Raw genomic sequence first — 24,285 nt, 5'->3', positions numbered from 1 at the left:
CACATTGCTCAGTGTACACATGCCTGCTTCATATGAAGTTGATGATCTTTCCAAAGTGTAGCAGCCACTGAGAAGTCTTCATTCTCTCACCAGCATACAGAGAGTTGTCTCAGTAAGAGCACTGATAAGACTCAATCTCACTAATTGTGAATGTTTTTGGGCTTTTATCCTCCAGGGAAAGGCGGTCGTGTCGGAGGAGAAGAAGTTCCAGCAGCACATTCTGACGCAGCAAAAGAAGGAGCTGACCGGCCTGCTGGATTCCCAAAAACGACAGTATCGCCAGCGCAAAGAGCAGCTCAAAGAGGTGCCTCTGAGTTTTGTCACATTATGTTTCAACAAATATACAAGTGTCTTCTTTTTCATGACTCCACTTGCGATCGGTTCATTTTGACGGGTAAGTATAATGCTGCACAAACGGTGAACCGAGCTAAACGCTGCTGTTATTCCTCTCAAGGAACTGAACGAGAATCAGTCAACGCCAAAGCGGGAGAAGCAGGAGTGGTTGGTGCATCAGAAAGAGTGCCTGCAGCAGCGGCAGGCTGAGGAAGAGGCGGGTCTGCTGCGGAGGCAGAGGCAGTATTATGAGGTGCAGTGTCGCCAGTACAAGAGGAAGATGCTGCTGTCACGCCACAACCTGGAGCAGGATCTGCTCAGAGAGGTACTGTTCTTAGTCCTTTGAAGCACATTAATATCATTTTTATTTTGATATTGTTTTATAATATTTATAAATGTTAAGACTTTTGCAATTCATTTTATTGTCATCTATGTGTAACAGTAATGCACAAGCAAAATATTAATGGCTTGGAAAATTAGGTGCACTGAAAAATTGAAGTTTTGCATGTAGTGGTCTTTTATTTGGGAACACTAAGGTTTATACCTAATATCTAGAGAAGAATTTATTTTTCAAATATATATATGAGTACAGGGGTAAAGGGGTAAAGTAAAATGGGTAAAGTAGCACCCGGGTGCCGCTAATCAAATACACTTAATTAACTGAGCAAGTGTGAGCACATCTAAAAAGTTTTGTCAGTTTGCTGAAGCATTCAGATGTTTAACACAATGCCAAGTAGGAAACACAACAATCTTAAAGAAGTAAATGTTGCTGCCATCAGTCTGGGAAGGGTTAGAAAGCAATCTCCAAACAACCTGCATCCATCGTTCTACAGTGAGTGAAAAACATTGTTCCCAGGACTGGACGCCCCAATAAATTCATCCCAAAGTCAAACTGCAGTATTTAGAGGGAGTGCAAAAAACCATCTCAGACTCTTCAGGTCTCAATTAGTATCAAGTATTAAGTTCATGACAGTACAATTAGAAAAAGACAAACATGTATGACTTTTTTGGAAGAGATTTCAGGAGAAAGACTTTTCTCTCTAAAAAGAACATGGCAGCAAAGCTTTGGCTTGAAAAGCAGCATCAGAATAAACTACAAGACTTCTGGAAAGTGAGACTAAAGTGGACGTGTTTTGCACGGCACTGCATTTGGAGAAAAGCAAACGGCACAAACACCTCATACTAGCATATGATTTGGACTCAAATGAACTCCTGTGTATCTCTAAGTATTCTAGAGTCAGATGAGTCCGTCTGTCTGACAAGCTTGGCTGAAACTGGTTCATGCAACAGGACAATGATCCCAAGCACAGCAGCAAATCTACAACAGTATGGCTGAAAAAGAAAATAGTTTGTTTTTTAATAAATGACCCATAAATTCATCTGAGGGTATACTTTTTACCATGATTGTAGCTTGATACAAGACATCCTTTGGTGGCTATTGCAGGTTTCTGTCTTCCCAGTATTACAAATCACCTTCTGCATCTTTTGTTTTTTTTCTCCTTCTTCTTCAGGATCTGAACAAAAAGCAGACTCTGAAGGACTTGGAGTGTGCCATGCTGCTGCGTCACCACGAATCCACCCAGGAGCTGGAGTTCCGCCAGCTGAGTTTGGTGCAGCGTACGCGGGCCGAGCTGATCCGCACGCAACACCAGACGGAGCTCACCAACCAGATGGAGTATAACAAGAGGCGTGAGCAAGAGCTGCGTCAGAAACACGCCATGGAGGTCCGCCAACAGCCCAAGAGCCTCAAAGTGAGTGACAGCACCCAGAGCCAGGGGTCTCCCGAGGAGGGAAAGAGCGAGCCGACAGAGGGGCCGAGCGGCAGCTGGGACAGCGAGGGAGGGGGGGAGGAGCTAGAGGAAGAAAAGGAGAGCGAGGTGGCGGCGAAGGAGATGTATGATGTTGGGGATGAGCTTGATGGAGTAGTAGATGATGAAGATGAAGTTTTTAGCAGAGGGGTAGATGAGGTGGAAGGTGTGCGTGTCGCTGTGGCTGAGGGGAAGGACGAGGTAGACGAGGAGGGAAGTAAATCAGAAGATGTAGTTGAGTGGAAAGTCGGTGAAGAGGAGACTGAAGTCAGGGAAGTAGAAGGAGTGCAGTGGGAGTACGAAGAGGATCATGGTAAATCTGCACGCATAGAGACCAATGAAGAAGAGGGCAGGGGTGTAGCTGACGGTTGTCCGTCGGAGCTCATCTTGTCCTCGTCCCCAGAAAAGAGGCGGCTGCGTGAGCGAGACATCGATGAGCTGTCAGAGTTTTACTTCCCTGACGCCTCGGAGGAGCTGGAGCCCATACCCGTCTCACCCCCACCCGCGCCCCCTGCCCAGACTTCTCTCCCCTCACTCTTCTCTCACGGCATCTGCCTCCTCCTCTCCCTCTCTGTCGCTGCGCAGCCTTCCAACCTCACTTTGCTGCTGCTCTCCATCTTCCTCCTCTCCCTCCGCCGCTCTCCACCCCTGCCCTCGGTGGCATCCGTTCTCCTCTCTGCTGAGCTCGCCTTCTTGGCGCTCTTCTTCTCGTACCTATTCCTTCGTTCCTGCTGTTCTCTGTCGCTTTCCACCTACCTGACTCTCAGCCTCTGGGCCAATGGCCTCTTCAGTTTAGGACTCTCCATCAGTTTGGGGATTTATTACATCCCCATTATTTTCATCTCAGCCTCCTTCCTCAGCTCTCCCTCCATTTTCCTTTCCCTCTATTTGGTCGTGGTCCTGATTGTCAGGCCAGCCCGTGATTTCTTCCAGCACGCACCCCGCAAAGTCAACCGCCTCTGCATGCGCGTCCTCTTCCGCCTGCCTCGGCCACTGTTTGCCATGTGCCAGTCGGTGCTGGGCGGTATGGCTGAGCGTAACCTTTATGAGATGTTTCCTAAAGCAGGCCGCAACTGGGGCGTTCGCCAGTCCAAAATCCCAGTTCCACTAAAGAGCCTGGCCTTGGAGTATCAGGCTCAATGCAGGAGCACCTCTCTTGTAGCCAAGGGCCTGCTGTGGGTGAAGCGTTTCGGCAGACGCCCCCTCGGCGTCTTGGCAGATCTAGCTAACTCTGTAGTGCTAAAACTAGCCCGGCAGGTCGTTAAAAAGCTGCCGCTCAGGGTCAGGATAAAACTCCAAACCCTTGGCATCTTGAAAAAGGAAATTCCAAGCAGGTTACCGCGCCTGCTGCCCCGGGAGGTCAGAGAGAGGAGACAGAGGGAGAGGAGGAGGAGAGAGAGGGAGAGACAGAGGAGGGAAGAGAGGGAGAGGATGTTTCGCGAGGAGACGAGGTGGGAGTGTGGGTTGAGACGAACTTCATCGGGACGGTTTGTCAAGGGGAAAATTCGGCCGTGGAGATAGCAAGAGTGAGACATGTCGGGAACATTTTGGTGTGAGATTGTGTGAATGTGTGTGTGTGAGCGTGTGTGTGTGTGTGTGCACGCCATTGTGCAGCCATTCATCGCGTGTTTGGGCCACATTGTCTCCTTTGTTACTCAAACTGGTCACATTTCTTAAAGATGAGCCGTATTTAACCCACACACACACACACACTCGTATGCACACAGAGGTTTGTGTGTGCTGGCTCCAGAAGCACGTGTGTGTGTGTGTGTGTGTGTGTGTGTGTGTGCGCACGCACATAACAAGCCATATTACTGAATGAGCTGGCTCGAGCAACTTGAACAAGCTGTCGAACCCACAGTTGCTGAATGAAACCCAGTGAAGTTTTAATGTTTCATTATTTTTGCTTTTTGTAAAAGTTCCTTTAGAAGTTTCTTTAATTTTTATTATTTTGCTCTTAATTTGTAAGACAGATATTTTTTATGGTTATTTTTGAGACCGTTTTTTGTGCAATCTTTTGTTCTTCTTCATAGTTGTCTTACTTCACAGGGTGCGCTGTTTCCTCAGTGCTTCGAACAAATATTAGTGTGTTATGTAGCTCAACGGCTGTAATATCTCTCCCCAAAGCACAAAGTACTGTGAAAATGAAAGATCGTCAATAATTTCACTAACATCAGCCTGAACACTAGCTCTCAGCCGACTGAAAAGTGCAATAAACCGCTGAGTGGAGACATCTCGGACCATCGTGAGAGCAGAGAGGAATAATTATTAATATTTTGGTCTTAAATGATTAAGTATGGGGCCATTTAGCTGGAACAAAAAACCTATTCAGTTGAACTAGAATACGTTTATACATATTACTGCTATAATTATTATTATTATACATGCAGCTAGTGAATACATCATCTAGATTCTAGTTAGATATTATGACTATTATGTTTTATTGCATGTTGTGCAATAATCTTGTTATGATTTACCATGTAAACATTTCACTCGTAGTGATGGAATAAGAAGTGCCGGCTTTCAAGAGTCTGTTGTGAAGTGATATCCTAAATCTATAGCGGAAACATAAGGAATCAGGATAATCAGGATATGTTTTTGCATAGTGAAAGTATAAGAAACTGTTTAATATTTCAATGTAACTCATTTAATATGAAGCCATATAGACAATCTTTTGAGGTAGAATTATAGTAAAAAGATTGAAACTACTGAATGTGAAAAATGAGGCTGAGCAGGTCGAATGAAGAGAAGGCAGATATCTGATTCTATCAATATTTTGTTTTGCACTGTGTTGAAAGGTATTAAAGAAATACAAATATCTATGAAAAGATCGTTTCAATTTTAGCTCGTGAAGCTTAAAAAATACACCCATCGCAACTCCACTTCACCCGGCCTACGGGTTCTTAAAACCTAAAGATAATCAGACAAGCTGAAAACCAAAATGTTTGAGCCTTCTTTTTAAAAAAAAAAAAAAAAAAAAAAAAAAAAGACTGAAATGATGAGAAAATGAACTTTCTGATCAGTCAGTTCATCATTTCAGCTCAGCGTCAGTCAGACCAAAAGAAACCCACAGTTAATTCTGCTGTTTGTGTCTCTGCTAAACGCCAAAATACTTTGAGTTCATCTAAATGAAGCCGGAGCAGGAATAAAGAGCTTTGTTTGTGTTGCCACATGTGAGCTGTTTTTGTGGAGGGACGGTACTGAGTAGGAAAGCTCAGTCTTAACTGTATTTTCACCCAAAGAAAAGGAAAAAATGTGTTTGGGGTTTTTTGTTGTTGTTTTTTTGCATATGGCAATTCGAGCTTTAAAAGAGAAGTTTCAATCAATGTTTTATTTGAATGTAACTTGTTCCTTTTGTGTATGTTTACATGTCTGCATTCTGTTTTGTTGTGACACTGAGTGTTTCCACAGAGTTATATCACCTTGAGTTTTTTTTTAATATATATATTTAATTAATGCAGTATTTATAAGACCAGTGCTGCATTGTGTTGGGCAGACATTTCGTCGTCCTTTTATTCTCATTTTAGCTGCATGAGTGTTGGCATACTGTACAGCCACGTGCTCGCAAGCATAGAGAAACATTTTGTCATACACAAAAATAAATTCTTTTGTGTTCAAATCATTGTCTTGTTTGTTTTTATGATTTATTTTTTTTGTTTCCATTATTATCATGTCTCCATTTGCTTACTTTCTTCCTTATCTTACTGCGCAAAGAATCCTTTTTACCTATTTGTTCATTCCTCCTGTATCATCACACATTCCTGTTGTCGTCTGTCGTCCCCTTTTTGCCCCCATTTATAAGCCACCAAAAACATTATTAGCAAGTATAAACATAAAATTGTGATTATGACTTGCAAATATTTATGATCTTAAATGGCAATCGTCTGATTTGACCTGACCCAGATTATGCTCGAGGTCTGGGCCGTTTGTTTAACAGCAGAGTATTGATCAGGTTTTAGTGAAATGAGATCAGTTTTTCTTGGACATGACTCGTTAGTTTGTGCAGTACAATCAGCCAAGAAAACAACTCTTTTGATTTATTATCGCCTGACAAATATACAGAAAGGCTCATTCTTAAGAATAAACATCAGATTAAAGGTCCTAGAAAGTGTTTTTACATATATACATTTACATACAGTGCTTTACAAATGTATCAGGCTGCCTGTCATTAAAACAAAACAACTTTAAGTCCATCAAAACGTGTTTAAAAATTACTGAATTGATGTTGTTATACACAGAAATTTGAGTCGGCACACCGGACGTATCTCAGAAGTCGGAAATTAATCAAGCACAACAATCAAGCACAACATTCAACCACTAAAACTAATTTAAATAAAAGAAATTTGGCACCTTAATTAAATAATAATGTGCTTTACTATTAACTCCTGCCTTTTTCTTTTGAGGGGAATTAAAAATGGATAGCAAAATAATTATACTTTAGCATTTAAAAATATTCATTTTCATTAAAGAGCTCACACATAGTGATGATTAACAGTTACAGGACCAGATTAGGTCACCACAAAATGTTAGGTTATGATAGCAAAACCTTTTCCTCTTTAGAAAGTGTATTTTACATTATTTAAGTTGCATGCTTTCATGCTTTGCCTTGGATCAGTGTATTACATTTTCCTTGCACTGTAATCTCACACAGCCTTTAACTTTGCCCCAGTAAGTCATCGGCCAACTTGGTGCTTTAATCTTTTTCTCAGTACACTAAAAATAAACTAGTTTCTTGGACTTTTGAGCAGACTGTGCTGTGTGTTTCATCCAGCTGCTGGTTTATGTGAGCACTTGAAAAAGTTCACAGCGATTGTGTAAAATCACCAAAGCAGGGCTTAAACTTTGTTACTCTGCTACTCCCTCGGACCCTTCTGATTTCAAGCACTTTCTTTAGAGGGAAATAATATTGACATAAGCAACAAGAAGAGGTAAATTTATTTAAATAAAAGAAGCCAAGTCATCTCATTAAGACCATCGCAGAGCTTTGATTACACTGGAATTAAGTAGGACTTCCTTATGTTTATTTAAATGTTATAAATCCAACCTCTTAAATATAAATGTTAATCTAAGATACAGACATTCATTATAAGAATTTGAATTAGAATTTAGATCATGTGCGTTTTAAACATCCAACAAGTCTTCATAAACAGTAAATCTCCAACATGTGTTTTCATGACAAAGGACATTTCCTTATGTGGCCGTGATGGTGTCATCCAACAGTTCAGCAGGTGTTTACACTTTAAATATCATGTAAAATGTTTGACACGTCTGTCACATCTGTCAGCATGATCGTTTCTACAATCAATAGGAGCACTTTAGCCGAGCTGCTTCCATCTTTCTTCTGTCTCCTTCAGTCCAAAGAGCTTCAGATCAAGCGTCAGTTCCAGGACACCTGCAAGATCCAAACCCGCCAGTACAAGGCCCTGCGCAACCACCTGCTGGAGAACACGCCCAAATCGGACCACAAGGCCGTGCTGAAGCGGCTGAAGGATGAGCAGACTCGTAAGCTGGCCATCCTGGCTGAGCAGTATGACCACTCCATCAATGACATGCTGTCCACACAAGCTGTGAGTAAGGCAAGGAGACGTCGTTCACTTCACACTCGCACCACACCACCAGCACCACTGCTGTGCCTGGCTTGGGGGATCTTCCTGCCTGCCTGTCTACCTGCCCGCCAACCAACCACCTCCTGGTCCCTCAGTGTTAAGTTTTATAGCTTGTGATCTGTCCTGCTACCTGCCCCTGCAGTTAAACAGGTCCTTCCTCAAAAAAACATCCATTCAAAGTAAGAATATTGAAGAGAGGAAAAAGTGATGACAGCTTTGTGAGAGGTTCAGAAGATAAATGTTAGAGGTTCTGCTATAGCCATAAATTCAGGGCTCTTATTCAGCCACATAAGAGTGCTATAAACTCAGTTTATCTTTATCATTTTATATAAATGTATCACTTTTCCTAAACGGAGTGTAGTAATTGACTAAACTCTGAATGATTTTTAAGCCATGTTGTGTAATTAGAGCAATAACTTCTAACTGGCACTTAGGTAAAATATCAGCTGTGCCAGGTCGTGTTTAATTTTTAATTGAGGCTGTTTGGTCAATGATGAATGTGTAATCAGCGGACCATAAAGTCAAGGATGTTGCTGTTGTTGGACCACAGATGAGCTCTCAGGCTGTTCCTTTATCATCACAGCAAATTATGAACCATGCACCAGTAAATGCCCCATGAATCACAGCAGAACCTACAATAAAGTTTAAATGTAATTTAGACTGATTTAAACTGTTGAAGCCTGCGACCCGTTCTCTTTTACATATTAAGCAAGAAATGAGCTGATTGATAATAGACAGGGTTCTATTTTTCACTGTGAAAGGTGCCCTTATATTACAGCGTCAGTTTCTAAGCCTGTGCCTCTTTCAGACCATCCTGTAAAAGCTTCTCTCAGTCAGTGGCCGGCCTCTTAGTGTCGGAGTCATTCACGTGTAAATCCTAAACTCCTAAATGAATGAAACAAAGTAAGAAGACGATGGGACGTAACAAAATGTCTTTTGGATAACATGATCCTCTGCGCTGCTTTAATTACCTCGATACGGAAGAGCGCCACGTCTGTCCGCTAAGCCAAATCCCCGCTGCCCTTGTTTGTTCTACTCGTGCTGCGACTGCAGCTAAAGTCTGTTTGGGACGGTTTCCCAAACACTGATTAAACTTTTAATCCAGAGGTCAGGAAAATATATATTTATCTGTCTGTCATCTGAAACATGAGCCAAACTATAAAACAGACATGACACACAGAGGTCGAAGCACTTCAACACTTTGAAGAAAATATTCTTTTATTGATTTATTTTGGAATATGTTGAATATACACACACGCTTTTATTAACTTCCCAATCCTTTCCCCTTTTCTTCCCTTTGCTCTTCTAACCTTATGAACACATGCAAAGTGATTCCACCTTCAGATCTCTCTTGGTTTGTTTTTTCCACTTAAACACTCCTTTTTCTCTTCCTCTTAGCTTCGACTGGATGAGACGCAGGAAGCGGAGTACAAGGTGTTGCGGATGCAGCTGCAGCAGGAGCTGGAGTTGCTTAACGCCTACCAGAGCAAGATCAAGATCCACACGGACACGCAGCACGAGAGAGAAGTCAAGGATCTGGAGCAGAGGGTGTCCATCCGCCGGGCCCTGCTGGAACAGAGGGTTAGAGCCTTTTGTCACTCGTGTTCAAAGTAAAGCTTCTTAGAATAAAGTGCAAGGACCTCAAACAAGCAAACAGAAGATCCCAGACAGGTGTAGCTCATCTTTTCACTAGCACATTGAATGATAAATAACAGTCGCTGACAACTCCCAGAGGGAAAGATGGTTTTGGTGTCCGTCATCCAAAGTTCTCCACATTTGGCCTCGACTTGTGCCCCTCCCTGATGCGTAGTCTAGTTGTCTCCGTTTAGCCACCTTGCACGGGCCAAAATTCAGGCATGTCAGGACTTTTGAGTCACATCTGGCCGGCGTCGTAACTGAGCCAAAAGTAGCAAATAAGTGCCAAAAATAGTCCAGATTAGGCTCAGATCTGTCTGCTGTCTGGGCACCTTTAACACAGTGTCCCCTTGCAAGCTGTTTTTGGAGATTTATTTAATGACATAGACCTCTGTTTGTCCTTCTATGGAAAGTGGAAAGAGGTTTTTGTTTGTTTTTTTAGCTGGAAATAATGGAGGATTGTGTAGCTATTAGTTAACAGTTACAATCTAACGCCTGCAGTTCCTCCTCACTTTTATTGATATCTCACAATGACATCTGGGCAGCTCCGTCTATGAAGGATGATGATAAAAAGCTCTCCATGTCCTCAGACTGACTGAAGAATCAAAGACTGTACATAAAAGATGGATGTAGTCGTCCAAAACAGGAATCCAGTGAAGATGTGTCTTAACCCTGCAGTCTTTATAACAACAAAAGAAATCTGTGGATAAATTACTCCAATTCTAACTTGACCTCATTAACTTCATTCTTGGTTAGTTTATGGTCTGAATCGCTACTTTTAAGTACTTTGTTTTTATTATTGCAATGATTGCACATGCGTTTTTGTTAATGTTTTGTTAGATCGAGGAGGAGATGCTGTCCCTGCAGAACGAGCGCTCAGAACGTATCCGCACCCTCCTGGAACGGCAGGCCAGCGAGATCGAGGCGTTTGATGCAGAGAGCCTACGTCTGGGTTTTAGCAACATGGCACTGACCGGCATTCCCAGCGAAGCCTACCCCAAGCAGGGCTACTCCAACGCGCCGCCCTCCAGCTCCCGCTCAGCTGGCCACTGGAGTCACGGCATCCACCCGCAGAACGTGCCCTCACAGCAGCTCTCCCGCCGTAGCCACAACAGCAGCGGCGGCGGGGATCGCAGGGGCGAGTCCTCCTCTTCCTCGCATGGCCTGGGCATGGCCCTGGGGCTGGGCCGGGAGGGGAGGGAGATGCACCACTCGTCGCGCTCTTCCGCCTCTTCTTCCTCCTCCTCCTCCTCCTCGTCTTCCTCCCACCACCAGCGACACCACCTACCCCAGCACTACCACCACCAGAGCACGCCACAGCTCTACCGCGAGCGGGAGAGGGATCGAGATAGGGAGCGGGAGAAGGAGAGGGAGCGGGAGTGGGCCGGAGTGCGGGGCTCCGGCGGCGACCTGGCCCACCCACACCCCCTGCCCTTCTCCCATCACCTGCCCTCGCGCTCCTCCTCTCAGTCCCTGGCGATGCTGCCTCCCCCGCCCCCTGCCCCTCCCTCCATCTCCGGGCCGTCCTCCTCCTCTTCTTCTTCCTCCTCCTCGCAGGGGGGGATTTATGTCGGAGGTGGAGGCGGCGGCGGCAGCGGGCTGGCCGTGCGCGGCGCCCCCAGCCTGATGGCCCTGAGAAACAGCCCCCAACCTCTGAGGAGAACGGCGTCCGGCGGGGGGCCAGGAGGTGCTGGGGGTAGCGACGGCGTCCTGAGCCGAAGCACCTCAGTCACTTCGCACATCTCCAACGGCTCCCACCTCTCCTACTCTTAGACAGCAGGCGTTAAAACAGCAGAGAGCCCGGTAGGAAGAAGGGTGGGAGTGATTTAGGAAGGTAGCTATCACAGGTTGCATCTCAATACTCTCAGCTTGCCACCTTTCTTTCTTTCCTTCCTGGGCTGATCTCAATTTTAAACTCTTAACACAAAGGATTTAGGGACGTCGCTATTTTCTCTAAACGCACAGAAAGTCAAAGAGATCAGAAGCAAAGAAAGGACAAACTGACATTATTGAGCTGCACCCTGCCTCTTTAGACTCAGGGTGGGTGGAGAGGTTCCCTTCCATTCCCACAAGTATCAAAGAGGAAGGGAGGGAGGAATGTAACCACCTGTAAAATCATTGGATTAGGGTGACATTAGGTAAAAAAAAAAAAAAAAAAGACACTTCTGTTTAATGTTTTTATCTTTGTATAAAAGTGAGATAAGGTGCGTGAAAGAGGGGACGATTAGCATTTTTTTCCCTGTATGTGTCCTCCTGGAACTGCACAGAGAGAGAGGGGATGGCAGCCATGTCTTCTTCTATGATATTCTTTGCTGGAATGGAGAAAGAGCGAGGACGAGGGAGGAAACGAGGGTGATGTTTTGTTGCTTGTGTGTGTACTCGTATGTAGTTCGTAGTAGTCCAGATATTATCCAGCAAGCGCCCGTAAACTGGACGCGCCGAATGGGCAGAATGCAAGAAGAAAAATAAGGTGCGGGGGTTACTGTAATATCCAGACTTCTGGAGTTTGGAAAAACATTTTTTTATTGCTTTAAACGTTTAATTTTTTTTGTTAATTTCTCTCTTTTTTTGTATTGTGTATTTAAAAGAAAAAACACACACGTAAAAAAGTTGCTCAGAACGTCACCAATGCCTTTAAGGGGTTCTTAAAGGGATGTCGTGCCATCTGAATTTTTTTTTTTTTAATTTGACGGCTGCGAGGTGATTCAAAGCCGAATACAAATAACACGGAATGTTTGTAAAGTTAAGAGACTCTTCTTAAAAAAAAAACAAAAAGAGATAAAAGAAAAAGGAAAAATGGGATGAGGAAAAATCTTTATGTGGAAATGTACAAATACATATGGAGAGAGGGGGGAAAAAACACATAGCTTTCTGGCATCCATGACGTATTGAGTATCTAAACAACATAGGTGTCTATGGGAGTCACTCCAATTGCATGAGATAGATGTGCAAAAAAGAAAAAAGAAAAAAAAACATTTGTAAAAACATGACGAAACACATTTGAAATGTATCGTACCTGTCCCGAGTTTCACTGGCATTTAAAATCACTCGTCCCACATTTGGTTTGTTTTTGGATCTTTACTGTACATATTTATGGGAATATTAAAGAAAAAAACAAAAAAACAATCATTTGGTTTTATAGAGTAACAAAGATAATGATAGTAATTTTGATATATTCAAAAACGACTATTGAATTCAAGAGTTAGAGTGACAGCTCCAATTGCATTTTCTATAGGTGTCAATATTACCATAACTAATCCTGATGTAAGTGTTGTTGTAATCATGTTCACGGTTATTTTTTTATTTTTATTTTTTTCTTGCGATAAGCAAAAAGGGCCCACTTTTGGCTGTGTAACAAAGAAACAAAAAAACACAAAAAAAGGTGATAAAAACTGTTGTCAGGTGTTGTGTGTTCAAGGTCTTAATGATTATTAATAAGGGATTATTGATAATTGTTAATGATTTATTTTGTATGTGTGTCAAGCGGTAAAGTCTAGTTATATTACCACTTCTTTCTTTTTTTTCATTTTTAGACTGAATTTCAAAGAGATACTCTTACAACAACACCCTGCTATTCACGTGAACACAGACCTCTTCTGGACTCTCATAGAGGAAAAAAAAAATTGGCCACTGGAATGTAAACGCTGGTTTTCCTTTTTTATTTGTTTTCAGGGTTAAGTTGAGAATCTGACTGCTGAAGGGTGCAGCATGCAATCAGTATGTTTAAAAAAAAAGATAAAGTTTTTAAAGTGTGCGGAGGAAGAAGTGGAAGTGAAAGGACGGGCCTCGACCGAGCTGCTGTGGAGGTGCGCCCTCTGGTGCCGGCACAGCAGCAGTGACAGCAGCAGCCCGTCCACACGGATCAATAAGACCCATCAGTGTTTGGTGTGACGCCCACAGAGGGTCTCGTGGGCTGACATTTACTTGAAGAAGATCAGAAATAACTTTTTTGTTTCTGTTTTTTTTTTTATTATTGTTACTTTATTTCAAAAAAATGGAAAAAAGGATAATCACCCTGCTGTTTGTATGACTCAGAAACACCAGCTCAAGACAATTCCCTGTATAACCTACTACTTTATGCTTGGTTGGAATCTCAGTGCATGCATAAACTCCTTATATAAACTAAGACTGGTGGATTGGAGACGGCCGTTGTGTGTGGGGACATCAGTGTGACTGTGTTTTTAGACCGGCTGTCAGGGGTTTCGGTGAGAGGCAGGGGAGTCTCGGTTCCCGTGGCGAGCCCTGGATGAAGGAGAATGAGGATGAGGATTGAACACATGCTCGGCGGTGCTTTGCAGAGATTTTGGGGGGAGGGTGTTGAAATTCTTATTAAATATTCAAGTCAAGCAATTCCAAGCTTGAGGAAGGAGAGGAATAAGGGTCTTAACACATGTACTGGAAAAGAAATGGGGTGCTTTAAAAAAGTAATTAAAAAAAAGATAATAAATTGATATTAACACATTAACTTGTCTTGATTTGATTTCTGGTTTTCACATAACTTTTAAGTATCTGAAAAAGGGGCCTAAATGATCTTAGTTTCAGTTTCTAAAGTGTGAATATTTTCTGTTTTTTAAGATATGGCAAAGAACATCTGTCAGTGTTTTTAAATATGTTTTAGGCAGTAGGGGGCTGAAAATATGGAGGACCAAAATTTAACATTTTTTTTTTAAATGACTGTAAATAAATTGGTATCATCAGTTAGACAGTCTTTCAAATGACATGTTTTTATTTGCATTTGAATTTACCCATTTATTTATTTAATGTTATTTATCAATGTATTTTTATTTTTTAAATAAAATCCAAGTTTTCAATGTAATTCCTATGTATCATTTTTCCAATTTTAATATTTACAGTCTGCAGTTAGTCTTTATATAGAAAAAGCCCAGGTTTTTGCTGATCAACAAACCTAGTGTAATGATGGCACTGTTTTTAAATTGGACAGAATATATATATATATATATATATATATATATTATTACTTGTATGATATTTATTTGTAATAATATTTTTATTACAGTTTTTTTTAATTTAATGCATTTTTTTCATTGGCATACTTGGTCCTCCGTATAACCCAGTTAAAGAAGTCCCCCTCTTTAAAATTCAGGATCTCATATTGTTTTATTTATTTAGACATCACTAATCATACATAACTGAAGATGGACCCTTTATTCTTACACTTACCAGTGATCCTAGTGATTTTCTGGGCTCCTTAGTTTAAAATGAAATGATTTCCCTATGATGATGACGCAAACTTTTCTAATTATCTATAATATATTCGTTTTATAAAAATAAAAAAATCAAGTCAAATATTCAAATCATTTTAATTGTTATTTTTTCCCCTAAGCAGACAAATGCTTCGCTAAACAATTACTCTCGTCCATTGTGTTCATATCCTGAGCTGCTATTTGTCCTCCACTGTATCTCTGACATCATTAGCCTGACTGGGAGGATCTGTGCGCACTGCCCTTTAAGATGCGTCTGTCATCGCTCCGTTAATGGAAAGTCACTCCGGCTGTTTTCTGCGGTGCAGATCTGTTCAGTAAGGGCCTGGCTGGAGGAAGGCGGGGAGAAAAAAAACACGCACGAGTGGATTTTGTGTCGGCCGAAAACCCAGGAAGGAAGCGGGAGAAGGGACAGGGCTCTGCCGAGAGAGACGGAAATGAGAGGGGGGTGTCCAAAGAGGAAACCCTATCCCTTTAAGAGCAAGTGGGACATAGCGGTGCGAGAAAAGGAGAGGAGGGGGAGAAGAAAGAGGAATTAAAAAAGAAAAGGAAGAAAGAGACAGGGAGGGAGGAGGGAGAGCGGGCGATAAAAAAAGAAAGATGACATCCTCGCAGCTGAACGGCCGAGGTGGAGCGATAGGCTGCGGCCCGGCGAGAGCGCCGCTCGCCGGGGTCAGGGCTTGAATCCAACAGCGAGGCTTCGACAAACACCCGATTGGCCTATTTGGGGGGAAATCGGAAAAAAAATATTTGGATTCATAAATTAAAAACAAAGCATGACCTGCTGTGCTGCCAGATACGTGTGTTATAACCCATATTTGTTCTTTTGCGTAAAAATACGCATTTATTTCACGCAGGTTGGCTTATTGTTTGTTGCTAAAGTGTGATTCTGTGAGATGCGAGGTTTTTTGTTTTTTGCTTCTTTTTTTTCTGGAAGTAGTTTGGACTGTGTGATCCTGCGCTTCAGTGAGACTGCTGTTTAAATTAATTAAAGTTAGAAACCAAAGTCAAAGAGAGAAACGGGCTGTTATTGGCCTGGCCTGCTCCACCACTGCCTGTGTACCGCAGCGTGCGTTAGTCAACAGCTGCGTGCATTTTAATCGTCAGCACTAGGCTACCTCAATGAGAGAAACATATTTTTGCAGACGGCTTTTTTCGCGTTTTTCCAGAGGATCCGGGAGCCCGGCGTTTCTGCTGCCGGACAGGCGGCTGTTTGCGCCCCGATCAGCGGCGGGCCGACCCGAAGAAAGCGATGCAAAGACCGCTCTCCTCGATCTCAATCCAGAGCTGACTTTCTAATCTCCACCGCTGTGGCGCAAAATGGATGCTGCTTGGAGCAATTTTCTCTTCCAGGTAGGCCTCTCTCTTTCCTCTTTGCTCTGCTTTCACTTTAACAGCTCGCGTGCTGTCGCGCAGGCCTCCCCCCTCTCTCTCCCTCTGTCTGTCTCTCAGTGTGGGTCCACAGCTGTCCTGCAGCCCTCACTTCTTGCATTTACTACGCCGCACTCTTGGAGAAGATATAGCTGTGACTTGTGTTTACATTTGGTGATGGCCTTCTCCTTTGCTTCTCCAGAGTACTCCCACCCAAAACCAAGTGGAGGGGAGCCTCCAATCAGAGCTCTTGCCAGTTCATACGAGTTCTCCCCAGACCCCACCCACAGAGCACATAGCACAGCCTCCTTCAACTGTGGACACCACTGCTCTCAGTGAGGAACCTCTGCCTGGTAAGGGGACACTGCACTCTTAAACACCTGTGGAGCTGATAAAGGGGAGAAAAAGTGTTTGTGCAAAGACCGGACACAGCGAGGCAGATGATGGCCACAAAAATTTGAATCTCTTAAAATAGCCGAGTACTTAAACGTGCAAATGCAAATGGCAGCGAATGAACCACTTGTGTGGTCTAAAAAATGTAAAAAGTGTACAGGTCACTCATGGATTATCAGGTACAGGTGAATGACACAGTGTAGAGCATCTCAGCATCGCTATGACAACAGCATGAAGAATATCAACTCATACCACTGGTGATCAGAGCAGGATCGTGTAGTTTATGAATAATGTGTGTCTATTTTTGCTATCATAGAAAGCAACTAAATTTCTTTAATCCTATAAAGCCTGAGCCATGACGCTCTTCAGCACACCGTCTTCACTTGTGTGCCAGCAGAAAAATAAGAAATATGGAGCACAATATACCACCACATCCCCATCTGTCACTCAGATAATAAGTCACCCTCCTAAAATGTGAATATTTTCGATTATGCGTGTCATCTGCGGTCGATAAGAGAATATCTTTGAGGTTTAGAGTGTCTGAAGAACTCATTTCTGAATGGGCTTTAATCTCATCAGAATAGTTAATGCAATGGTTACTGCAGTAACAGCCCTGCGCAATATATCAATCATATCAGCCAGTCATTTTAATAGCTAACCAGTTAGTTATGTAAGCTAAAAAAAAAGTTTTAAAAAATCTTCTATTACATTTTCTTAAGATGGACTGAAAAGGCCAAACTTTTCTGCTTTGGATTTTTTTTTTTTTTTTGGACTAGTTGACCTTCCAGAGGTTTATATTTAGACCGGCCACATACTCTGTATGTATCTGTTTTCCTGCAGGATGCCTTAAAGGATCATATAAAGCATTAAAAGTTAACATCTTTCTTTCATTTTTCCATCATCTGTCTTTCCTCACGCCTCCCTCGGCTCCAGTGAAGCCCGTGTCTCGGCCAGCTCGCGTGCAACACATCTGTGCCATCTGCAACAAGCAGTTCAAGAACAACTACAACCTGCGGCGGCACCAGTCGGTCCACACTGGGGTACGCATGAAGGACAGGGCCAGAGAGCAGGCGGAGGGAGCAAAGGAGAGAGCTGCCAGCCAGGTGGTGGCGGCGGCGGCGGACCCGTCGGCAATGGCGGTGGGGGCCGGAGGGAGGGCGGAGAGGCCCCATGTTCCCCTCTCCCTGCTGCACCTCTCCGCGCCTCCCCCTCTCGCCCCTCCCGGTGTGCTGGCGGGCGTTCAGCAGCCTCCCCTGGGTGGTCAGGATTGTGAAGGGGTGGCCATGCCAAACGTAATGGCTAGTGTTAACCCTCATGCTCCGCCTCCTGCTGCTGTCGTCATGGCCACAGGGGCGGCAGTACAGGTGGGTCAGGGCCTTGTGGAGATGGCTGTCGTCAACCCCGAACCTTCAAGCATGTTGTTTCTTAAGCTGCCTGACCGGAGGGATGGTTAAGACGTCTTCTCCCCACGAGCAGCTGCCCATGTGTCACCTGCTTTGTATTTGATTCAAATTCCCCAGTTTCTCACATTTTCCATAAAGCCCAGGAACAGAAATCCGTTAAGGGACCAGTAAATACCATCCCAGTGTTTGGCACTGGTCCCTCAGTTTGAGAAACACTGTGCTTGGAAGCCTCCCCCATGCTCCCCTGCATGTTCTCTGTAACGCAAACAGTGTGAAAGTGGCTAAATGTTTTGCACAAATAGTGAAAACTTTGCACAACCCACACTTAATTGGCAAAATCTCAGTGTGCATCTTGCATGGTTTCCACATAAGAAACAGGGCAGCCAACAATGAACGCATTTCTTTTCACAGTGCAGCGGCGAAAAGCTTAACGTCTGAACTCTGTAGTGTGCTTATCTTGTCTGCTTTGCCTCAGCGGCCCACGAACCCCAACCCCAACCCCGTGAGGAAGAACCACGCCTGCGAGACGTGCGGGAAGGCCTTCAGAGACGTCTACCATCTCAACCGTCACCGCCTGTCCCACTCAGACGAGAAGCCGTTCTCCTGTCCCATCTGCCAGCAGCGCTTCAAGAGGAAGGACCGCATGAGCCACCACGTGCGCTCCCACCAGGGCGGCGTGGAGAAACCCTACATTTGCCCCCACTGTGGAAAGGCTTTCTCCAGGTAATGCAGCAGAACGAATGTTCCCGACACACTCGCAGCACGTGAAGAATTTCCTGCTCTGACGTGTTTCTCTGTTCTTTCTCTACTCCCAAGGCCCGACCACCTCAATAGTCACGTCAGACAGGTGCACTCCTCGGAGCGACCCTTCAAATGCCCCGTAAGTCACGATTATCTCGTGTTTTATCCTCACTTAACTTTACACGTTTAGTCACTTCACTGTGTGCATAGTGTTCCTCTTACACACTGCAGTGCTTTTATATTTTCAGCTTATATATTGCAGACAGACGCGAGTATATGAACAATGAGAATATACCCATGGAAACTGATGTGGATAAAGTACATATGTATTTTAATCAGATATGTAGGCATAACATTTATTTAACATTATTGTGAACATTATGCCTACATGCAGCACAACTAAAGCTGGATATTTACACAGGCAAGATCAGCATGTCTCATCGCACACTTGTGTGTTTATGTATATGTGCGTCTACGTGTGTCATACATAAAGATGTGAACTACAGATCTTTGAACTTTCGTTAACTTAAATTTGATAAATATTGGTTTATCAACTATATGATGACGAACCGTGACAGTGAAAATGATAAAACTCTTTCACACAGATACACACAGACTTATTAGACTGTGGATCACTCACACAGTCCAATATAAATATATATATAAATATAAATATGCAGCCATCATGACACTTAAGTTATGAAATTCTCTTTTACTGTATCATTGTATGATCAATAGAACAAAATCTTGCATACCAATTGTATTGTTATGCACTTATTGAGGGGTGAGAGTCTCTGTGCTGAGTGTAGTAGCACAGTCATTACATAGTTCACGTGGCCCTTTAAACATACATAGATTTATCTGTTTATTTATTTATAAAAATAACTTTTACCACTGCTGTTTTTTAATTTTTGTTATTATGATTAAGTAAATTAGCTTACCAACAGTACGAACAGACCGAATAATCATATGCTATGGGCATGCGCTAACTGTATAAAAAAGCTGCTGACATCACAGTGGTTTGTGAAGTCCTCTTTGAAGTCTCAATTCTGACATCATGACTGTCACCATCCTGTGTTTTTTTTTTTTTGTTTTGTTTTTGTTTTTTTGTTTTTTTAGAGCCTGAAGTGAACATGTTTGGATAAGAGGGCAAAGTGCTAAGTTGCCAGCTAACGCAAGATAGCAAACAGATACCCGCTAATAACTGCTAAGTAAAGAATTTTACTTACCAAAACTGGAGCTTAGGCTTCTTGAACAGGCTGTTAGTTCCATTAACCACAAAGCAAAGCATAGTATTTGTCTGATAAATGCCCTGGAAATCTTTCAAATGTCAAAAGCACCCCAAAGAAATTAGCTGTGGTACAGTGGCGCTAACAGCTACAGCTTCCTATGTCAGCATTAGCAGTGTGAACATTGTTTTGGACATACATTGATCCTGAAAAGGTAAAATAGCTGTAGAACCTAAACACTTTAAACAAATGTATTTCTTCTGTAAAGAAAGTGATGCCTGAAACAGTGCATTAGCGACAAACAGTGTGCGGAATTCATTTGTGGGTTTTCAAATATGTGCAGCTGTCACTAAGATTTTGTGGTGTGCAAAACATAATATTGTAAAACCTCACTTTAAAAATTGTAGTTTGCAAAAAGTTTTGCCATCATATTGTCATATTGCTTTCTTGTTTTTTCAGACATGTGAGTCCAGTTTCGCTACTAAGGATCGTTTGCGTGCACATATGATTCGCCACGAAGAGAAGGTGCCCTGCCACATCTGTGGGAAGCTCCTGTCAGCTGCTTACATCACAGATCACATGAGAGTGCACAACCAGTCGCAGCACCACTCATGCCATCTCTGTAACCGCAGTAAGTACAGGTGTTTTGTTGCACTACATTCAATATAAATTGCATTTTGAGGGAGGAAACACGGACATTAAAGCAGACATAGCTTTAGGGATGAAACAGAGACTGTGGACTCTGTAGTAAAAATGTCAAAAACAAAAAGACCACAGTGCACCTGGCTTAACCTTTACTCTTTTGTTCTTGCTTTGTGTGAAAGATGAAGAAAAAACAGAGAAAAGGATCATTTATCTTGCTCTGCCTGAAGAAAACAAAATCAATCTACCATCACCGCTTCAGCATGCACTTATGTGCTGCACTATTTCCTGGCTGAGTGCTGCAAATGCCTGAAGTCACGGCTGTTTGTTCAGCAGCTTTACTGCGATAGCAAATCTCCAGAATGTTTCAGAGAAAGAGTCCAGTGACTTTGAATGTGGCATGGTTTTTAGTGCCAGACCTGAGTATTTCAAAAACTGCTGATCTGCTGGGATTAAAACCATCTTTAGGGTTTACAAAGAACAGTCTATAAAAGATCCCGTCATGAGCAGTTCTCTGGATGACTGAGTTGAGCTGATAGGAAGGCAACAGTAACTCAGATAACTTCTTATTACAACCAAGTTATGCAGAAGTAAAGCAGAGTATTGATTTCTCCTGCAACATGGTGGGGTCAGAATTTGGCATAAGCTTCATAAAAGCATGGCTCAGTCCTATGGCCATGAGCCATAAAAGCATGGCTCATGGCTCAGTCCTTATATCAGTGGTGGTGATGGTGCACTGGTGCGTCAGATATTTTCTTGGCACACTTTGAATCTCTTAGAACAAAGTCTCAGAGGAATGTTTCCAGCACCTTGTTGAATCTTTGCTACGAAGAAGTAAAGCAGTTCTGAAGGCAAGCCAGGAGTACAACCCAGTACTAGCAAGGTGTACCTAACAATGTGGCCAGTTCACTCTTGTTGCATAACACTTAACTGAAAAGTGTCCATATAAACTTCACACAGAAGGCCCCGGCCAGATGGTGGAGTCGAACTCAGGACATTCTTGCGGTGACAACAGTGCTAACCACTGAAGTAAAGTGTATTTGTAAAATTTCAGACTGTTAACATGAGGTTCCAACATCAGTATTTGATATTTATTTAGTGTCCAATCACATTTACACACTCGTTCTTTCACTTATGACCATTTACATATTTAAATATGGTATTATAATAATATGGTAGCACTGTGGTTGGCAGGCTTGGGTCAGGGGAGTCTTGCAAAAGAGAAAAAAATAAAACCTTGAGTTTTTAATTTGTTGTTTTATGAGCTTGCTGCATTGTTTCGTTTGTGCTTGGATCTCGATGGCATCATCTCTCGCTGAAATAACGCTTCTCGGCTCTCTCCCTCTCGCCCATCAGGCTTCACCACACTGACGTACCTTCGTGTCCACGCTCAGAAGCACCACGGCCAGGAGTGGAAGGACAGCCCGGGGGGCTTTGGCGGCAGCGCCTCTGGCGGCATGCTCGTCTGTCACTTGTGTGGCGTCCACTGCAAGACGCCCACCCAGCTCCAGGGGCACATGGGCACCCACACCAACAACCAGGCCGCCCAGAACCCCGTCACCTCTAATGTGGCTGCCAGCAGCTCCATCACCCTTAGCAACATGGTGACAGCACCCACCGTCTACGTCACCGGTAACACGGTGGTGGACCTGCTCGTCACAGACTGCTCTAGCATTGCAGCACCGCAACCCCAAAGTTAGCAGTAGAGAGCTCATCAGCAATAACCCCTGTCCTTCAGCAGAGGGCAAGGTCAGAGACGGTTGGAGTTACTCGTAGATGCTGATCCGATTTTAGTTTTGTCACATCCCCACTCACGGGTAAGGTTAGGATGAAGAATTGAGGGGGAGATTAACACCAGTCGGTGCTCAAGGGCAGTTTAACCTCAGAGTTGCAGAGCTGAGGCACCAGAGAAAATGGAGGAGCCGGGGAGGGGGGCAGACAAAAGGACATTTGTAGCTGCAGGAGGTTCAGTGACACTAACGACAAACGTGGATGTGTTGTCCAGATATTTCCGAGTGCTCTTGTACGTTTAAAACTCCAATGAAACTGTGGTATTGTGAGCATCTACTGTATCACTCTCCTCTCTCTTTCCTCTCTCTCTGCCTCTTCCTCGACCCCGGCGTCGGCTGCTCTCTGCAAGTGCACCAAGTACTGTATGTATATCTCACACCAGCTCTGATCTTACCTCCATTTTGCAGCTCACTTACTAAGAATCCAAAAGGCTTGCGTTTAAAATAAGTAAAGAAAAAAAGTAGCAGGGAGAGAGCAACTCCCAGAAAATAAAACGAAGAATCGGTTTAGAGGGGAGGTCGCGTGGATGGGTGCGCGGAAGTCTCGGCTCGACTCGCATGTTGGCTTGTATTTTGTTTTATTTTATTTGTTTTTTTTTTTCAGAGAATTAACTTTTGATTTGAAGCGGCGATGATCGTTTCTTTAAGTCTCTTTAATTCGGTTGTTTGTAGATCGGGACAGAAGACGGCATGCATTCGTGGGATGTGCTTTATTCATTTGTCTCCATAAAGGTACAGAGATGACGAGAGAGTTGCGTTCAGCACTGTCAAGCACCTTAAACTTGTTATTGCTGGATTCCGTAAAGGATCGAAGTGGGTTTAAGATTTCTTGGATTTTTCTCGCTCTGAGTCTTCCTCTCTGGGTCTAGCCTTTGAAATTAAAAAAAAAAAAGAAAAGAAAAAGCAAGAAACAACTGCTAACAAACACTTCAGCTTCTGACATGGCGAAATCTTGCACCTGAGAACTACCTTTTTGCATGAAAACAAGCTAGCTCAGTCATGCGTATTGTTAGGGAGCTGTGATGACAAAAGAAACTTTTCAGCAGTTCCACTAAGTAAGTTAGTTGGCTGTAAACAATAATATTTATAAAAGTGTTGATTTCATTCAGACATTTTTAACATTGTTGGCCATTCATTTGATTGTATCGCCACAGTCCTTTTGTTTTCTCTATGTACCAGTCCAATGAGTGAAACTTATGCATTAGATTTAGTCATTTAACCCTCTGTATAGCACATAATGTTTCGAACACGTCATTTTGCATTAATCATGTGAAGAATGGACTTTTTTTTTTTTTTTTTGAGTTATATTGTGGGTGATTGAGTGGTGTTGAAAGGGCTTCTAAAGTCACAAGTTGGAGTTTGATGACATAAGTCGGAATTTGCTGTAAACTAAATCCTGGTTTCGTACTGGAGCGAGTTTTCAGTTTTGTGTTGATACGTTATCTCGAGATTCATAGAGTTCTTTTCACCTTTTTTTCCCCTCCTTTTTCTTTTCCTTTGGAAATACGTTCTTCCTGTTGAGAAAATTAGTGAATTACTACAAGTTAATTTTTAGCTTTTCTCCATTACATTAAGAAAAAAAAAAGTAATACCTCTACTCTAGGATTCTGTACAGCTCTTGTGATACATCTTAATGCCTTATCGTACTCAACTGCATTTTAATTCTTTTATGATAAAATATTTCAAATCTTAGTCATGGATTCATTAAGAATATTAATGGGATGTATTTATATTTATATTTTTATATTTCTCAACAGTATGCATGTCTAAAAGGTTGTTAGAGCAAAAAAAAATCAATGATGCTTACTACAGTCATAAATATTATGTTATTTTGTAGATGCAGTAGAGTTCATGTTATTATTTTGTAATTTGGACAATTTAAATTAAAAAGAGTAAATGGGCACTGGTTTGTGGGCTGATCCTTTCTCCGACCGTGTAAGACGATCGTCCATCCATCTCGGTCCCGGTGGGGCCTGGAGCCTCTTTCAGTAGATACTGAGTAAATGGCAGGGTACATGCAGGACAGGTCTCTACTCCATCACAGGGCTAACTCAGAGAGACAGGCAATCATTCACACCCCCGCCAACTAACCTAACGTGCATGTCTTTGGAC

The 24,285-nt window shown here is 42.9% G+C and overlaps 2 protein-coding genes across 4 annotated transcripts in view; both read left to right on the top strand.

Moving 5' to 3' along the window:
- Positions 1 to 13,847, top strand: part of taok2b (TAO kinase 2b) — a 28,729-nt gene extending 14,882 nt beyond the window's left edge. Inside the window, exons 15-20 of one of the 2 annotated variants that reach the window (XM_084937782.1) lie at positions 176 to 304; positions 455 to 658; positions 1,845 to 2,084; positions 7,496 to 7,708; positions 9,146 to 9,328; positions 10,223 to 13,847. In XM_084937782.1, the coding sequence (XP_084793908.1) occupies positions 176 to 304; positions 455 to 658; positions 1,845 to 2,084; positions 7,496 to 7,708; positions 9,146 to 9,328; positions 10,223 to 11,155 (1,902 nt within the window). In that variant the 3' untranslated portion in view covers positions 11,156 to 13,847. Of the gene's footprint in view, positions 1 to 175; positions 305 to 454; positions 659 to 1,844; positions 5,764 to 7,495; positions 7,709 to 9,145; positions 9,329 to 10,222 lie in introns of those variants that run through there. The other variant, XM_084937781.1, reaches the window with a different exon arrangement.
- A 1,007-nt stretch (positions 13,848 to 14,854) lies between these two features.
- On the top strand, positions 14,855 to 24,076 carry mazb (MYC-associated zinc finger protein b (purine-binding transcription factor)). 2 transcript variants are annotated; one of them, XM_084937783.1, is made up of 7 exons: positions 14,855 to 15,957; positions 16,178 to 16,328; positions 17,302 to 17,732; positions 18,247 to 18,494; positions 18,588 to 18,651; positions 20,201 to 20,372; positions 21,740 to 24,076. In XM_084937783.1, exons 1-7 carry the CDS (start codon positions 15,925 to 15,927, stop codon positions 22,081 to 22,083), a joined length of 1,443 nt encoding a protein of 480 aa, XP_084793909.1. In that variant the 5' UTR covers positions 14,855 to 15,924; the 3' UTR covers positions 22,084 to 24,076. The 2 variants fall into 2 exon arrangements, with proteins under 2 accessions (XP_084793909.1, XP_084793910.1); XM_084937784.1 differs by having other exon boundaries at positions 14,859 to 15,957; positions 17,302 to 17,408.
- The last annotated feature ends 209 nt before the right edge of the window (positions 24,077 to 24,285 follow it).

This window comes from Perissodus microlepis, chromosome 8 (genome assembly GCF_051167445.1).
Source record: "Perissodus microlepis isolate ML-2025 ecotype Zambia chromosome 8, ASM5116744v1, whole genome shotgun sequence".
NCBI classification, from domain to species: Eukaryota; Metazoa; Chordata; class Actinopteri; order Cichliformes; family Cichlidae; genus Perissodus; species Perissodus microlepis.
This window is presented reverse-complemented; position numbering and strand designations above follow the sequence as displayed.